This window comes from Sphaerodactylus townsendi, linkage group LG06 (assembly GCF_021028975.2).
Source record: "Sphaerodactylus townsendi isolate TG3544 linkage group LG06, MPM_Stown_v2.3, whole genome shotgun sequence".
Classification (NCBI taxonomy): Eukaryota; Metazoa; Chordata; class Lepidosauria; order Squamata; family Sphaerodactylidae; genus Sphaerodactylus; species Sphaerodactylus townsendi.
Window position 1 is genome coordinate 24389797 of NC_059430.1, and position 19171 is coordinate 24408967.

Genomic DNA, 19171 nt, shown 5'->3' on the forward strand with positions numbered 1-19171 from the left:
ATGAGAAATGTGTCACCCTCTTCCTATTAGCAAGCACCAAAGTATCATGGCCAGTTATTAAAAGCTTCAATGAAGTGCCAACAGCACTGCAAAGAGCTCACAAAAATGCTTCTGGCCAGCTTATCTAGCACTGTGTTCAATGAATAGCAAAGGGTCTCCCTCCATGGAACATCTCCTGCATTCCACTTTCAGTACAAATAAGAAGCAAAACAGAAGCTGCAATCTTGTGCTGCAAATATTAGAGTGGCCCCTTGTGCATCATGCCATCTCTAAAGAGAAACCCTATCTCCAAGTTTCCTGGCTCTCACAAGATGGTATATCCATCATGTTGAGGTCAAAGTTAATACCTAGTAGATGTGTCCAGATGTTGCCAGTTTCAGTGTGTATCCTGAAAATGCTTTTGAAGCAAGCCCGGAAAGATGGCATGGGCGGTCTGTGTCCATGCAACAGGTAGTCGTTGTCCTTTAGCCAATCAGGCAAGACATCATGGGGGATGACACGCCATCTGCCCTCCCACACCTGAAGGATGTAAGAAAGCAAGATTAAAGTCTTCCAGTGCTGCATTTCCTCATGGACTGTTAGTAAAGAGGCAACGATTTATATGCAGTAAGTGAGAGAAGTGAAGAGGGAAGTGGCTCCAGAGAATGGTTTGGCTACTGAAGCTTCAATACCACGTACAGTGCTAGAATCGCTCCTAATACTGGCAAATCCAGGTTGAGAGGAGAGCTGAAAAAACATAGACTTGGGGCAGTTGTAACTTCTACCCAAGCTGTGAAGGAAGAAGTGGAAGTGGAAGATGAGAAGGAAAAGGGGAAATGAATCTGCTGCAGAGAGGGATTTCCCAACTGCTCTCCCTTTCAAGGCTAGATGCAAACTCAGCCTGGGCGAGTCCCATGTCGGAGGCAGGAAGTGACATAATTAGCCCTACCTTTCTGAGGAATTGGAGGGAGTCGCCTAAGCTAAAGATGCCCCTCAGAGGAAGAACACCAGTAATAGACCTTGAAAAGTCAGTCTCTACTATTTTCAGATGCATTTGCCATCTGATTCAAAGCACAGAGGGAAGCCTAATACATACCTACTAAGTAAGATAGTGGGAGTGGGGGTGGGAAGAGAATGCTGTCCTATTCATTTTAAAACCAGGATAATTTCACAGAGCAGAACAGCAGTAAGTCTTTGAACACATTGGGACATCATGTGTACATCTGAAATCCATGTGTATGTGGGCCTGCAGATCAGGGTGTTCTTAAGACCCCAGAAAGGGCTTGTGCAACAACAGGATTAACAATAAACTCAGGTTTCTTTCTGGTATGTACTATCCTACAAGTGCTGAAGAGCACAACTGCAACTCATTCCTAGGGGTTCTTCTATTTTAAGCCATTTTGGAAAATGAATAAATAAATACATTCCTGAACTTGATACATGAATGCTGCATCAGTCTAGGGCAATCGGATGACTCTGTACACAACTTTTTGCAATGAGAAATATTCAGGCTTTTTTAAGGTGAAGAACTAAATCTAAAAACAAATATGGGCACAAGCACATCTCCAGAGTCACATCAGCCGAGTCAGCACATCAGAGGGAGCTGCTGAACTGCTGTTCTCATCATGGGTATATTATATGCATGGCAAGAAACAGCCCTTACAATGAAGAACTGATGCATGCGAGTCCTCGTATGTGAGCGTTTATTTTACAGAACCAAAGCAAGGTTTGTTACCAGGAAGCCTCTCATCCAAACACTAACCAAGCCTGGACTTGCTTTACACCAGCAAGATTGCTGTTTCAGGAACCCTCCAACAAAACATGGGACTGGAAGCTGTTGTCATTCCCGAAGAAGAACCAGACAACTCACAATGAGCTTATTACACTAAAGAAATAGGTACCATGCATTGCTTGCACCAACTTTGCTGCAGTAGAGGATTATGCGGATTTCTAGAAATGCATGCTGATAAATTCTTGGTTTCCAGGATTCTCCTTCCAGTGGTTCACAGAGAAGAAAAAAGGACATGGCAGCACCTAATTCTAAGTCTGAAGTTAGTACCAACAGCCAGGCACCGATACAGAACATGTTCGCTTTAAGTTAGGGAAGGAAAGTCAAGACCAGGAATATTTACAAAGCTCAAAACAGATTTGCCCAGGGTGGAATTTCAATAGATGGTGGACACAATGACCCTGCTGCACAAGAGAGACAAATGGTAATCTGAAAACAAAGATTTGCAAACCCTGAAAAGGGAAGGTGTAGACAAAAAGTTGACCTTGTAAATTAAAGTTCTCTGACCCAGAAACACCAGAGGCAGAGAGCATTATTCTGCTTGCGCTTCCACAGATGTTTCCAAAAGAAGATTCAATAGTTGTACCATCATGTTTAATCCCACATTTCAACATGTAATCCCCGTTGTGCTAAACTGTCCAATTCATCCAATTACAGGAGGCCCAAAATCCCAAAACAGCGCCACAATATCAGTTGGGGCTACAGACGATCTTGGTGGCCACCCACTGAGACCTGTTGTTTTGCCACCAAAAATACAAGGCCTTCCAGCTGTGTGAAACGCCCTGATGTGTGGAGGTCTCTTGCTTTGACATCACTTACCTTACATACGAACTCTTCCATTTTCTCCATGGCGTGGTGGGCTTGGAGGAGAGGTAACATCCCCATAAATCCTTCATCTTCCTGCGCCACGTCATTATCCCTGGTATCATCAGAACTCTGCAACAGAGTGTACGTGCAAAAGTTAAACAAAAGAAGGTTTTAAACGTCACATCAGCCATACAAGTTGAGGGAATTCACAGAAGCCAAGTTGTCTAGCCGTATCTTCCAGAAAGGTTTGAGATCTGGAAATAGCCAATAGAAATTAGGTGAAAGTAACATCTCCTTATTTGTGAAACAGGGGAGAAAAGGGCAAAAACTTCTCACTGTGCAGCCAGAAGTTCCAGAGAGGAAAAGGAACCCTGAATATTACAGTGTGTATTTGTCAAAAGATAAGAGGTCAGTACACAGCATGAATGCATTCTATTTTTGCACTTGTACAAACCTGTTAACACACCACCAACTTGCCTAAAAAGAACTGCTCAACATAGATTTTGTGCCCAAGTTTCAGGAAGCCAGGAAGAATTAGAATCAAATTCACGATTAAATGGGTTGTTTTTTACCTTTATGGCTGTTAGCACTGTAAACACCTTTTATGCTGCCTATATAGAATACATATGAAATCCCCAGGTTCAAGTCCAGTAGCACCTTGGAGACCAACAGGATTTTCAGACCTGAGGAAGGGAGATTTGGCTGTCAAAAGCTCACACACCAAAAATCTTATTGGTCTCTAAGGTGCTACTGGACTTGAATGTAGCTGTTATATTGCAGACCGACATGGCTGCCCTCTGAAATCATATGAAATTCCCTTCTACGCAAACCTACGCAAAACACATGCTGTGCCACTCGGCTATGGACCTTTGCTGGTTTCCCAAGTTATCAAGTCATCTGAATCCAAGCCCGTCACCTCCCAAGCTTTAAGGCCACCCACGTCAGCAAGTCAGGAACCTTCAAAAAATACAAATACACTTGCCAATGAAAGTAACTTAAATACAGGTACTTGCCTAAACTGCTTCCCCATACCCCATCTCAGGGCAACCAGCAGTCTCAGGAAAGAAAAGAATTCAGAGAGCAAAATGGCGGGAGTGTGAAAAAGTTAATCCTCCATCCCAAGCCACACACCCCAAATACAAATTGGGGTGTCATGTGGCTTCAATTGAAACAAACAGAAGTGTTACTAGATCTCCCATTGCTGTGTCCACTTGAGCCCTTACCCATTTTTCTGCTGCCACAAGGAAGTTACCAGTATGTCCCCTTCCATAACTATTTTAACTAAACAGAAACCTATTCCAGATCAACTAAAACCCATAAAGTACTTTCACCAAAGACAGAGAACTCCTGGTGCATTCTAAATAAGGCACAAGCTATGGGCCTCACAGTAATATTTTATTCAACCATGGAAATGAATATCTGCCTCTCAGGTAACTTTACCTAGCAGCTGGTAAAAAGTGAGTACATTTCTATAGCATTATGAGGCACCACTTACAGATAAAGCTATCAGCTTAGTACAGCAGCTGTTGTAATTCACATCATGGAAGATTAAGAGATGGTTCTTTGGTTTAACACAGTAAGCTCCCACTGTCGGAGTGCTATATGGTGAGTAACCCATCTTAATAGTTTGCATGTTGATGGAGATTGTCCCAACTTCTTGGCTATCTATGCAGCATTTTTAGATGCTTACAATCATGTCCGAGTTGCAAACTCAATAGGAAATATATGTTTCCAGACGAGAAACACTTTTAATCCACTAGTTTTAAGTTTGGAGGAATTTCATTCATCTGCTGGTTTGATTGTTATAGCACACTGGCCCATATTGAATGAACCTAAGCACAAACTTGAGGCAGTTCAGTGTTCTAGTTTTAAAGAAAACCTGTAATTTTGCAGACATTTATAGCATGTCTGCTGCCTTCTTTAGAACCATTTTGAATGCCATCGTGCAGAGGTGGCATGATTCTCAGGATATCTGTGCCTTGCCGCTGAAAAACAACTTGCCGTGCTTCCATCCGAAAGGAGTACTTGGCAAAACCAAGAGAGATGCCTTGGCTCAATGGGCCAGACAGTAATGAATGCAAACAAAGGTGTCAGCCACATTCTTGTTCTCTTGGCAACATCTGGCCATTTCTAAATCAGGTGCTGCTAATGAAGCATAACCTGTTTTCTGAGCACAGAGTGTAAGGGGAGATTTTGAAATCTGGCATCCCAAAGCCAAAACAAATCATACATCAGACTGCAGCAGTCTTCTAGGCAAAACTGGTCATCCAGTTGAGAGTACGTTTTGAGCGACAGCCAAATGGCTACATGGCTTGTTCTTGCTTCGGAGTCTACACTGCCTCCCCACAGTACAGGTGAAGTGGGCAACATATTCCCTTTCAAGCAAACCATCTGGATGCAGTTAATTACTATTCTGAAGTTAAATGTCAAAGATCTTCAATCCTTGTCAAGGTTAAGATGATCTCTACTGACCATCAGTTGTTAGTCCTTTAGACTCTGAACTTCAGAGTCACATGATAGAATCCAACTACCCCACTTCCTTCAGAAGAAGGGAGTTGGCGGCCTGATGAACCCACCCGCTGTATCTATACTTTAAAAGACTTTTGCCAAGAGAGTATTGGGCAAGGCATATTAGATGGGAATGTTAGCAATACTTTACAGCATGCCCATGATATTTAGGGTTGAGATCAATGATGATTTAGTATCACTATCAAGAACAAGATAGGATCCTCTCAGCCAATTAGTTTGGGAACACTTTTTTGAGTTCACTTTTGCTTGCAACACTCCTAATGGCAACACCCATCATGGAAATACCAACATTAGAGCACAGAAAAGATTGACAAGCTCAGAACCCAAACAAAATAGAGGGAAGGAGAAGAAACCGGGGCTTAACAGGAGTAGCAGAATGGAAAGGCACCAACTAGGAACACAAAAGTGTGTGTGTGTGGCAAAGTGCTGTCAAGTTCCTTCTGACTTATGGCAACCCTATGAATGAATGAGCTCCAAAACATCCTATCATTAACAGCCTTGCAGACTGAAAGACATGGTTTCCTTTATTGAATTGATCTTTCTCATGATGGGACTTCATCTTTTCCTGCTGCCTTCAACTTTTCTAGGCTTCATCTTTTCCTGCTGCCTTCAACTTTTCTAGGATTCCCGTCTTTTCCAGTGATGCTCACCTTCCCATAATTTGACCAAAGTACAATAGCCTCAGCTTAGTCATTTTAGCTTCTAGGGAAGGTTCATCGGATGTCACAATACAAAGAGCAGCACTGATGGAATGTAAAGGAAGAAATGAGTCTAATTTAAGAATAGCACTGACTGAAGGCAAGCCTGTGAATAACATAACAAGGGTATAATGCTGCAGGACTCTCATAAACACATGCTGAATATCAACCGGCTTTCCCAAGCTACATATCTAAGATGGGTTTCCTTACCTGAAAGGGAAACCCACACATTTGTAATATATGTAACTGATGATACTGAAGCAGCACTATTCAGGTGCTCACAAGGAAGCACTTGACCAAAATATGTCACATTGCTTCTAATAAGGTAAAATTTAGCATTGTTCTCCAATCATAAGACTGTGCTGGCAATTATAGAGTTTCATGATTCACATTTTAAACTTGCCAACTAAGTCACCCTTGCAATCCCCATTACAAATTCTCCCCTTCTGTATTCAGCCAACCCACAGCTTGGCTATATTAATATAACCAGGAACTGTAGGTCTGTTTGCTGGAGTTCAATATTAACACAAGGAGGCTGAACATACACTTTATTTGGGGAGTGACTAGACGGCCTTCTGCACCTGCCCCAGAAGGCTCTCGAAAGCTCTTCCCCCACCTCTTTTGTCCATATGCTAATTCCAAAAGCAGCTGTGGCCAGAAGGGACAGCCGGTCTGGCTTTCACTTGCTAAGTAAAGCTACTCGCTGTGCAAAGGAGTTAGGAGAATTCACCAGGGAGGATTTATCAAGCATGTTAAAGTTGGGGGGGGGGGGGAGAAACCCACAGTTAGCATCAGTTTAAGAACCTATTGGGCATTTACAGTTACTGATACACCACTGGTGGTTTCCCCCATCCTGAAAGCAGCCACAAGGCAGATGCCACACAAGGCAGACTTTTCACTTATATCCCCCTATTCCCAAGTGGCTTACTGCATCATTCTCCTCGAATCGTTCCCCCCCTCCTCCGCCTCAGCTAAGAAGCAAGCTCACTGCAATGTCAGCTTGGTCTGAAAAAAAAAGTATGTCAGACTGAATGGTGAACAATAGCTTCTTGCCTTTCTAACAGGCATCTCAGCAAGAGACAACTTATTAAACCAGCTGGTGGGCAGAAACCCAGCTCTGCAGCACTGCATTGGTGAAACCTTGCACAGGAATCCCCACACTGACAGAAGTTGCAGAATTTCCCTATATTGATTGCATTTGCACACTGCAATCAGTCAAGGGTTGCCAGGTCCTCGGGGGACAGGAGCAAAGGGTTACCAGATCTAGGTCAGGAAACTCCTGGAGATTTGGGGATGGGACCTGGGGGGGGGGGATAAGCAGATCGGCGTGGAGCAATACCACAGAGTCCACCATAATAGCATCCAGTTTCTCCAGGGGAGTTGATCTCTGCAGTCTGGAGATGAGCTGCAATTCCAGGGGATACCCAGGTTTCACCTAGAGGTTGGCATGCCTAAAACAGCCTTGCCTCCGAGTGGGAAATTAACATACATAAAATAAACGCAAGCAAAGCCAGCCACCATTCTTCAAAATGATGACTAAAAAGCGCATGCCAGGGCAGCAGCAGAAGAGGAGGAGAAGTTTGGATTTACTGTAATCCCCACCTTACTCTCTTGTAAGGAGTTTCAAGGTGGCTCACAAACTCCTTCCCTGCCTCTCCCCACAATGGACACCTTGTGAGGTCAGTGAAGCTGAGAGAGTTTCAAGAGAACTGTGACTAGCCCAAGGTCACCCAGCAGACTTCATGTGTAGGAATGGGGAAACAAATCCAATTCACCAGATAAGAGTCTGCCGCTCATGTGGAAGAGTGGGGAATTAAATCCGGTTGTGCAGATTAGAGTCCATCTCTCTTAACCACTATACCATGCTGGCAATGAAGGGAAAAAGAAATGAAGACTCTTACCAAAACCCACCAGCCTCTCTTGGATATGGCTCTGTTTGCTTAAGTGATCATAGCTATTAAAAATGGCCACCTCTTTTTCTTTAAAAGGTAAAATCACCGCCCTGAGCCCTCCGGGGGAGGGCGGTCTATAAACCTAATAATAAAATAAAATAAATAAAAATATCCAGGACACCAAACATTTTGGGTGTACACCTTTTTTTCCGCATAATCTCTCCTCTGCCAATTCAGGAAAGAGTTCTAAAAAGTATCTTGAGCAATTTAAACCTGGAGGCAATTTAAAACTGGAGTTCATCCTCATTCAGGGAATTAAGTGGAACACCGATGAGTACACCTCTGGAACCTGCTCTGCGCTTACCTTCAGAAGCAGATATGTACAATTATGCAAGGATGGATATCTGGAAAGGGAAGAACCTGCTCACTGCAACAAAAAGCAAGAGACATTCCAACATACAGATGTACTGTCGGAGGATGCTATTTATGCAAATACAGAATTGGGCAATTTCTCAAGCGAAGGAACTCACAGAACTCTTAGCACGGGCTTCATTCCACCTGCTCAAATGTGACATGTAGTACCCATACATGTCTGTTGTGGGGAGAGGAAGGGAAAGGAGCTTGTAAGCCACCTTGAGTCTCCTTACAAGGTGGGGCATAAATCCAAAACTCTTCTCTTCTTCTTTCTTACTATAAGCACAGTGAACAAGCACAGTGAACTCTCAACGTTTTCCTCATTCAGATTCAGCCAGTATTCCTAGTTTCTGCTCTTCTCCTTCCCAATTTTGCTGTCCTTTTAAAATTACACATACAGATTTTCATAGCAGGCAGACCCCAACACCACCCAACCCCCACCTCTCCCCCCCCTGCCAGGTCAAACAGCTGAATTCAGTAGGCCCAGGGCTCCACTAAGTTTTCCAGCTGGTCCTTTGCCAAGGAAGAACTCCTCCTCTGGCAGAAGAGTCAAGTGCTGTGCTTCATTATTCTCAGCACAGGACCAAATGCTTCAGAGCAAGAGATCCAGAAATTTCACAGACACGCTTCCAGGCCACACACTGCAAATGCACACAGAGCCACAGAGGCAAGAAAGTTAAAAACAAAAACAAAACCATCCATCAATCAAGAGCACAGGCCTGTGGTGGTTGGAATAAATGCACAGAAAGCAGCTTTGTGTGTGTGTCCCCCCAATAGAGGATTATAGGGGTTTTTTTTTAAGGGAGAGGGAAAGTCAAGTGCAGGTTTTCAGGGCTGTACATAAAAAGCCCATTCATCAGGTGACAAAAGTCACATGCATTTGATTGTGTCAGTTTAACAAAGCCACAGTAAGAGGCATTTCTTTGGGAGATATCAGTGACTGAAGAACAGCAGGGGGGAACAAAGACACTCCAGCTATTCAAACAGCAAAGGGCAGAGGGGGACAAATACCATGAAGGAGGCAGACAAGCCAGTCCAGGGAGGAAAGCAAAGCAGAAGCAGTCAAAGAAAATCTGAATGTTTAAAACAGAATGCAAGCCTGAAAGTGAAAATAAACTTGCCCAAGGGAGAAACCACCAAGCACGGCTCGGTCTGAAGACAGAAGTCTGATTTCACTGTCTTTACACTACACAGATGCATGCAATGGATCTCAGATCCAATCAACTGCTGTAGCCACTTAGGACTTCCTATATTTTTTCCTATTAAATTACTGTCTCCTCCAAGTAGAAAAGGGGGGAAGCAGGAATCATCTCCAAGTCCCAAACTTGGATGTCTTGTTGATTTCAAAGAATCTTCTAAGCAAAGCATATTTAACTGCAAGCTTAAAAATGAACAAGCCATGTAGCTTATCCACAAAAGAATACCCGACATGCAAATTATGACAGTCTCAAATGAGTATCACCACAAATGGCTAGTGACTGATGCAAATGAAGTCACGTACCAGCACAGTACTGACAGAATAGTTTTTACAACAGGTCAGACTATTTATGGCAACCTTCCATTACACTCCTTAAATACAGCTAACAGTAGTGCAGGTTTTGTTTAAAATTACGTATAAGTTATCAAGTACTTGCAAACTTTATCTTGTGAACAGACTGCACAAAACCACTAAAAATATTTACCATCAACCGATATTCTAGGAGGTCAATCTTAAGAACATTACATCAGCCAGAAATAACTCATGGTTCTTATTCCTAAAAACTGTCCAAAAGTCACTGGCACTGAACATCTGGCCAAGACAGAAAAAAATAATTTGCCTTCTTGCTGTGCAAAATTCTTAGAAAATCCCACTCACTTTATGTATTTATTAAAAACCTTCCTCCTCCAAAAGCTCTCAGACAAAATCAGGGAGCAACTGAAGATCATTAAAACAAACAACATTTGTGCCAAAGCATTATGCTGTCTAATTCTTAGCAGCAGTGTCAAAGCAATTAAAAGCCTGGAGAACTTGAACTGAACATTTTAGTTTCTTTACAGTTAACAAGAATGTAGTTGGAAGAGGGGGTGAACTTACCCCTCTGGGCCAAGAAGTCACTTAATAAGTTTGTGGTCATGACAACATTCATAGCCCAAAAATCAGGGGATTTAAGTTATATTTCTAAATACTATAAGTTAAGCAGATCTTTGCCAACTAAATCACTTGAGAGATGATATTTTTACAGCAGACTGATGCTCCTGTCTTGGGGTCTCTTATATCAAATATAAAACAAGCAGAAGATGAATGGCAGGTTATTTGTCCCTGTGTTAGTTTCCCTTAAGCAGACAAGTAAAACACAACAAAGATCTGCAATTCTTTTGTGCCCTGTGAGGATACCTGAAGGATAAACTAATGCTCCCCACAGGATTTCTGGACCAAACATTGCTCCCAGATTAGCAGGTGGCAGCTTTTGCCAACAAGAACACCTTTTGCCAACTTTGGCCACTACAGTTGCTGCACCTTTTCCTGGAAACAAAGTTCTCAATACTATATTGTAGGCATTGGAAGCCTTTGGTTCAACTACAATCAAATTGCTTGAAGATGGGGGACTTCAGCTACTCTAGAATAGTGTGGCACATCTACTGTTCCTGGGCTAAATACAAGGTTGTGGTTTTAATTCCTAAAGCTATTCCTACAGTGATTTATGTAATATATGGACTATTGTTTTACCATGTTATAAGCCGCCCTGAGCCCTTTGGGGGAGAGCGGCCAATAAGTCGAAAGTATGTATGTATGTATCCAAAGTTCAAGATATCCAAAAGTGTACCTACAAACGCATTCTGCCCTCTATGTCTCCTTTCTGTCTAATAAAGCAGAAACTAAAAAGAAAGGAATTTTTGCAGGTGCCAAGAAAGTTTAGGTTGACTTTGATGTCCCCCGCATGTTTTCGGAATGTAAGTTGCTTGGTTAAGAATTAATGTCATCTCCTGCTTTCCAGTTACCGGTAGTCACTTTTTTGGTTTTATTTCATTCACAAAGTAATTTACATTACAATGAAAACATGTGTCCTGTGCTTCAGAGACCTGTACAAAAAAATCTTTTTTTTTGGGGGGGGGGGGGGGGGCGGAGCAACAAGAGGCCAGCAACTTCTCAGTTGGAAGTCTATTTGCTTAACATAAAGTCTTCAAATGGACAAGATCCCAAGCCAGTCTTTGCTGTAAGCCATACACTGTGAGCTTCAAGTAATGGGGAACAACGCAGCATGAACCAGAGTATTCAGCGATGTCATAATGAATTAATCCCAATACTCAATACAAGAAACTTTTGCACAATTCATGCCAAAGATTAAGACCACCAATTTTTACCTTTTCCTGCTCGGACGGTGTAGGCAGCTCCGCTAAGAGGGGCCCCTGCTCACTGGATTGGTTACTATCATCGCTCTTTGGCCCTGCAACATCAGGCACATATCCTTTCCTGAGCCGCACGACTGGCTCCAGAATGCTGCCATTCCCGAGATCCGTTGGATCGTTCATGAGACCAGGGGTCTACTCCAGGAAAGCTGTTGTTTTCTTGGGCAAGAAGCAGTGTCAGATGGGTTCTGGAAAGCACACAAGGTGAACATTAATACACACGCTGGCATATGATCATATAGACTTATCTGATGTGAGACCCACATTTAAGATGACTGCAAGATGAATTTACACTCCAACAGAGCTAAAAAATCTCCTATGGGAAATATTTGTGGCATTACCATGGTCAAGTGACAGGAAATTCCTTGAGGATCCAATTTTACAATGTTGATACTCACATGTAGCACCAAACTGCACACTGGGTACTTCACTATTATTCATAACCATGACTTATACCATATAAACTTTGCTAGTGAACAGAACACATTAACAGAAGGTACACAAAAGATCCACAGGAATTAAAGCTTGCAGCCTACTCACATGCTTTAAAGGGGCGGGGAACCAAACTTCAATGGAGCCAAGAACACAGCTGCTTATTTTGAAGCTATTTTGGTTCTGGTATGTTAAAGTATTAACATGAAAAACAAAATACCAGCCTCTTACAATGATTAGTATGCTTTCTTCATGTGGAAGCTTTTATATGCTTTGAGTATTTAGTAATATGCTGTGTTGGGGGCCGATTTCCGGTCCCAACATGACCCTGCCCCAGCTGCGGACAGCAGGGACCCAGACTCACCGGTGCAAGAAAGGCTGGGAGAGGGAGGTGGCTGGGCCCCTGGCTGATTGCTCTGACAGTCGAGAATAAGATAGGGAGCCAGGCAGTGGCAGGAACGGGTGTAGTCAGAAGACAAGGCCAGAATGGGTGAGACTAAGAGGCAGCCCTCAGCAACAAGGGGTATAAGCAGTCGGATCCCTCCTTCCCAAAGGGTTGCCACAATGACCTTGGTGTGAAAGCTGGTGTGAAAGCCGGGATTTGTAGCTAATCTGGCATAAGGCCGGATTGATTAATACTGGCTCAGTTAACTACTCTGGGAATATTAGCCAGGTTTTTTAGGAGGAGGGGAGGCTGGTGGAGTCATGGGGGCACAAATTCCGGGGCTAGGGATCCCGGTGTTGATGGGACGGGGTAGATACTGCGGTAGGCGGTGGCCATATGATAGAAGACACACGAGATGCAATTACCATGCCTCGCTTGTCTTCTGACCTCCGAACCTATCCCGGAGAAACGCATGGTGGTTGGGTTCAGGGATAACTCTGCTTCGGCTTTTTGCAGTGTTAATTAATGCCGAAGGTCCATTAATAATAAGACCATGGTGCTCCTCGATTTTCTCGAGCCCAGCAAGTGGGATTCCTGGCATGTAATCAACCGAAACCTGGGTGCGCTGGTTGCAGAGACCGTCAGCCTCTCGGCGAAGTCAGCGCTTCCCCGGGTTTCGCGCGTGCCTTCACCGCCGCATCACGCAACTCCCAGGGCCGGGGGGGCGTGTTGCATTGCCTCATCCGGGTGATTCTATTCCCTTCAGGGCAGCTCCTCATTCCGGAGATCACCGGCATAGAGTGTGTCGGGCCTGGGAGTGGTTGGCCTCGGAGAGATTGGCTGGTTCTCCTGGTGTACCGGTCGCCTGAAGCTCAGCATCGAGACGGCCTGCCGCTGCTGCTGGAGGTGGTGGCGGATCATGCTGCGTTCCCCAGACTTATTGTCTTGGGGACTTCGCTAACGGCCCATGCCGACGCCAGCTTCTCCTGTATAGCGGTAAAGCCGCTGACCTAGTGTCATCCATGGCGACGCTTTAGGCCTCCTCCTTGATAAATCTCTGGCCCCACCCATGAGGCTGGGCACACGCTGGATTTGGTCTTCGGTCGGGATAGACCTGGCTATCGTGATCCTCTACTGATAGAGTGCCATGGTCCCACCCATTTTGCCCTGAAGATTCGGATGGACTTGCCGCGACTAACCCCGCCTTTCCAGGGCGACGGGCTGGATTTTATGTCTCGCCCAAGGAGACCTATATGGATCCACCTCCTGGTTTCCTGAATGCTCTATGGCGGGACTCCTCAACCCGCCACCGCACACCTTCCGATGAGGAGCAGGTGGAGGGACTGGAACTCCCCCCGACTTCTCCGATGCCAATCGATGTTGTTGTTCCCCGGGCGTCCTCTACGTCTTCACGCTCTCGGCACGCATTTCCATGGTATACAGAGGAGCTGCGCCGCATGAAGCGGGGCTTAGACGCTCTAGAGCTGCAGTGTGGAGGAAATTCACATTTTAGTAAAGCTGGCGCTAACATCCTATAGGACGCTTTTATGAAAGCTCTGGCGCGATGCATGGTATAAAGGAGGGCGTAAGAGGATTTTCTCCTCCTCGCTCGCTACCCGCCAGCTCTCGCTCGCCCAATTCATTCCGTGATAATTCGATCACTGACCTCCCTATCGGAGAGAGATCTTCAAACCCCCAATTGATATATTAGCTGTGAGGCATTTATGAGCTTTTCGCTGGATAAGATCAAGGCTGCTCGCCTCCGCCTACTTTACGCGACCTTCCATCCACGCATTAGCTACAATTAGCGGTAACTGGAGACTCCCTTGCCGCCTTCGAAGTTCTTTTTTTTTGTTTGACTCCAGTTTTCCCTGCTCTCTGAAGCCGCTTGTCGACAGAGCCTTAGCTGCTTTCGTTAGATCCTACTACCTGTCCTTTCTGATCCGCGTACCTCGCCTTTGGCTTGTGAAAACCTGCCGGGCGGAGCTAACGACCCCATCTGTTGGAGTATCATCAATGGTTCTCTTTGGATAGCAAGGAACCTTCCCTTTAGGATGGGTTGAAGGAGGCAGTGGTCCACCCACTCTTAAAAGCACCCACTGCGTTAGAACTCCAGGAGATCTGGCCACTCACTCGCGCCTGCCTCGAATCTTTCGCTTTCTGGGGAAGCTGTAATCTGGAGAGAGAGTGGTGCTTGGAGCAGCTTCAAGGTTTTCTGGATGACGATCGGGTTTCTCGACCCCTTCCAGTCCGGCTTCCGCTGCTGGGCATGGGATCGGAGACTGTTCTCGCCGCCATTGTCATTACAGACACAACTCCGCATCCAGCTTGACCAGGGAAGCGTGATCGGGCGCTTCGCTGGTGTTGTTAGATCTCACCGCGAAGCGTTTGATGTGGTCGGACCACGCACCTTTTGGCCCACCGCTCTCGGCCGGGCCTCGGGAGTGCGGGCACTGTCCTTCAGTGGATAACCTCGGTTTCTCCGGGGCCGGACTTCAGCAAGTGAGGTGCGGGGACCAGGCCTCCCGGAAGTAAATTCCTTCCGCTTCAATGCGGTGTAATTCCCAGGGGCATTATTGTCCCCGCTTCGTTATTTTAACATCTATATGCTACCACTTGCTCAGCTGGTACGGAGTTTTGGGGCTGATTTGCTATCAGTACGCCTGGATGACAACACAGCTCATTCTGTTGATGGAGGGAGCAGCCGCCACTCTCTGTGGCTCTCCAAAGCATTGTTTGGAGGCGTGTTGCTGGTTGGCTGCGTGCAGAGCAGGTTAAAACTGAACCCCTCGGAAGATCGGGAGATCCCCTCTGGCTTGGTCGTGAGGGGAGGGATTCTTTCCAGTCGCCGGTGGTGGGAGGGGGGTCACATTGACACCGACCCCCTCCGGCCCGGGCATGAGTTTCTTCCGGGGTCCACCTGGATTTTAAGTCTCTCGACAATGGGAGACTCCAGGTGCGGGCCTATAGGCTAACCCGGGCTGCTCTTCTTCCCACTCTCCGCCAGGCCCAGCGGCTGGCCTCTTCCTCTCCAGAGAGCCGGGATCCTAGCCTCAGTGATCCATGCAACGGGTCATTACTTCCCAGACTTGACTATTGTAACTCCGCTTTCACGCCTGGCCTTCCCTTGCGCCTGATCCGCGTTTAAAACTGGTTCTACCATGCAGCAGCATCGCCTGCTTACAGGCAGCACCTCTTCGGGAACACATCCAGCCCAGTGCTGCGGCAGCTGCATTGGCTTCCCAGTAGAGTTCTCCTGATCATCTCTCAAGGTAAGTTGGTGTTGACCTTTAAGGCCATTCACGCCTCGGGAATCTCATCGTGATCTTCGAGACCAAGCATCACCCCATATGTCCTCCTTTAGGCTGCCTCTCCCGATCGTGGGCGGAGGCCAACTTATTGGTGGTCCCTGGCCCCTCGGCGATGCGCGGTTGGCCTCCACGCCTGGCCAGGGACTTTTAGGCAGCCCTGGCTCCCGCCTTGGTGGAACGCCTCCCTCCAGGGCTGTCCACTCTGCGGGACTCCTTAAGGGAGTTCCGCTGGGCCTGTAAGACGGAGCTGTTCCACTGGCCTTTGGAGGGAACTCCAGCCGCCAATAGTGCCCCTCCCTGGCCTGTGGCTCCTTAACACCCGGGCCACTCTACTCCATCATTGTGGACTCGCCATGCCTCCCTTCATCGTGGGGAGGGAGGGATTTTATACTGTTGAAATGCTGGACGCCACCTTACATCTTGGATTTTAATTTAATTTAATTTATATCTAAACTTGGATCGCTGCTTTTAAATGTTATTAATTATACTATTTTAAATATAAGTGCTGCAATAAATCACCGCCCAGAGCCCTCCGGGGATGGGGCGGTATAAAAATCTAATAAAATAAATAAATAAATAAATAAAGATGGGCATCAGAGAAAGATACTGCTCCCTACAAAATGGATCCTCTCAGAAAGTGTGACAGTTTTGGGCAGGAAAGAGGCTGGCATCTGAGCTTTTCCCCTGGCCCTCAGATGTGTCTGGCTGGACAATGAGGCTAGTTAATCTACACTGTGTACCCAAAGGTGATTTAATCAGCACTCCGAGCAGACCATGACTTATCTTATCTGCACCCACCCAAGCAATCAATCAGTATTCAGGAGAATAGCCCAGACATTCTCTGGGGTCCTGATGACTCATCAAGCCTCTCCTATCTTTTTTGTTGGAACCCTAGAAAAGCAACCAATTCTCTGTCTCAGGCTTTCCTGGTACCTTCCCTCATACCACCCCAGGACCCATTCTGGGGTGTAAACATTGGTCCTTTGGCCATTCATAGTGTGTATGCTGTGGATCTGTGCTTGCACCCCTCTTGTGTGTGAGCTCTGGAAACGCTGGTTGTTTCCCTCTTCAGTGCTACTTCCCCTGGATCTCTCTTTGAGACTGACAACTATCACACCTCCCTGAAACCCTATGCAATTTCCATCTCTTTCCTCTTAGTCAGCTCTTGTATGCTTTCTGTTCGTATGTTCACTGTTTAGAATCCGTTTCTTGTTTTACTATATTCTTTAATAAACCCATCCAATTATACAACCGCCTGCTCATTTAAGAATTCTCACCCAGGTTACTGATCCCAGTTACCCTTTCTTGCTCTGCCTCCAGCTAATAACCCCCAACTAAAATGGAAATTGCCTACTTAGGGTAATGGTAAGGAGCAGGGCAGCGAAACAGGCAGGGATGGATGAGGCAGGAAAGGCTTTCCTTTCCCTTCATAGTCCCCCAAGTGGAAGGAGATTGGAGACAGAGCAGGTGAGGATAGGAATCCTATAAAAGGGAAGGGAGGAAACCATAGAGTGGGCTCAGACAGGGGGAGAAAGAAGGGAAAGATGTAGAGAGTCAGTGGGGGAAAGAAGGGAATCTGGGTGCCAGAACCCCCTCTCCTTCCCAATTTTGAGGCCCGTGGGCCAGTTCCTCTTGGCCTGTGGCAGGAAGACCATCTCGGGGGTAGGGGAGCCTCACATACAAATTTAATCAATTAACTGGCTAAAGGGAAAATGACAAAGATAATTTGGTTATTGATAGTATGCCTTTCTCACCAAGGCTTACATAGTGTAAGTCAAGTAAAAGCAATTGAATGGGAAATCTATGAATAGTACGATGGGACTTTGACTACAGAAATCTGGAAACAGCTGAAACAAAGCAGGAGCTTTTAAACATATGTTAACCGGCGCAGAACTACCTGGTCTGGAGCATAATAGGAGTGACAGGTAGAAATAAAGTAGCATAGGCCACATGCCCTACCCTTTACCAATGCAACTTTCGGACCATTCCACTAACAGTACATTCCTATTAAACCTGTGCAAAAAGGCCTCTTGAATAATTCCATTTTGCATAGTTTGCGAAAAGCTCCACTTTCCTGACCTCATCAGGGAGGCCATTCCATAAAGTGGGGGCCACAACAAAGAAGGCACAAGTATGGGTGTTTGCTGGTTTTGCTCATTTGCAGGAAGGTTGTGCAGAAGACCCTGCTGGGATAAAGAAAGCCGTGGTGGTGAAGCACAGAGGGAGGCCACCTTGCAGATATGAGGGATGACGAAGAAGAAGAGTTGGACTTATATCCCCCCTTTCTCTCCTGCAAGGAGACTCAAAGGGAACTACAAACTCCTTTCACTTCCTTCCTCACAACAAACACCCAGTGAGGTAGGTGAGGCTGAGAGAGCTGGGAAGAACTGTGACTAGTCCAAGGTCACCCAGCTGGCATGTGTTTTTGAGTGCACAAGCTAATCTAGTTCACCAGATAAGCCTTCACAGTTCAAGTGGCAGAGCAGGGAATCAAACCCGGTTCTCCAGATTACAGTGCACTTGCTCTTCACCACTACGCCATGAAAGCCATGAAGGGCTTGAAGATTTTTTCTTATGGAGCAGGGTTTTTTAATTAGATCCCAATTACATTTTGGAACATCTTACTCAGTTTTAAGAAAACCCACAGCACAACTGTTAATAAAGCTGAGCGTCCCTAGAGCATTATCGAGAAAGGACAAGGATGACAGATAAAAACCCACTTTTTATTCAGAATTATCCTGAACACCAGACCCCACCGTGTTCCTTTAAGAAGATCAGTTCAACATCAAGCTCATCCTCCCTACTACAATCATGATGACATTGGCCCATAACTCTCTAGAAAACAAAAACTTGTCATGTGTTCAGAACACTGTTCTTATCTCAACTTCAGTACTATACTTTTTAAAATTATATTTATATTTTAAGACACTGAGATTTTAAAGGGAATGATGAATAAGCATCTGATTGAACTGTTCTGTCATATGAAACAATGCTACGCGCTGAATAAATTGTAACATTATGAAGGTCTGGATTTAGTTGCTGTTTGCTGTGGAGTTTCACACGGCTGGTAGGTGAGAAAAGAACAAAGCAAGATAAGGAAATGCTACAAATAAAAGCTTCAAACAAGGAGTGCTGAGATAAGCTTATCTTAAAGGGAAATGAAACGGAGAGCCCAACTCAGCCACCCCCCAAACCACCAGTCTCCCCCTGGTCCAGCTGCCAATCCACGAGTCTAACAGGCTTGTGAAGTGTGGCAGCCCTGCTAGATGGCTCTCACCCTTGGGACAGCACCCACCACACACCCCAGTCTAGCCACAGCACAGGGATAAGTTGTTTTGCAGCAGCTGATGTGGCCGCTTTAGGAAATCTTTGTAGACAACAGCCTATTTAATGAAAGAAGACACACAAATAGATTTTACAACTATCAGCTGGATACCTAAATGTCCTTTTAAAAAAGATGTATAAAGGAAGTACTATTCTTACAATTACAACTGCCTAATCCTTCAATTGTACAAGAATAAAACATTGCATTCTGCACTTCACTGCAT

The 19171-nt window shown here is 45.5% G+C and overlaps 1 protein-coding gene across 2 annotated transcripts in view; it reads right to left on the reverse strand.

The window, feature by feature from the left end:
• Positions 1-19171, reverse strand: part of ADIPOR2 (adiponectin receptor 2) — a 37787-nt gene that overhangs the window by 7069 nt on the left and 11547 nt on the right. For both annotated transcript variants that reach the window (XM_048501379.1, XM_048501378.1), the window contains 3 exons: positions 11451-11683; positions 2588-2704; positions 348-519 (listed from right to left, as the gene is read on the reverse strand). In XM_048501379.1, the coding sequence (XP_048357336.1) occupies positions 348-519; positions 2588-2704; positions 11451-11618 (457 nt within the window). In that variant the 5' untranslated portion in view covers positions 11619-11683. The remainder of the gene's footprint in view (positions 1-347; positions 520-2587; positions 2705-11450; positions 11684-19171) is intronic.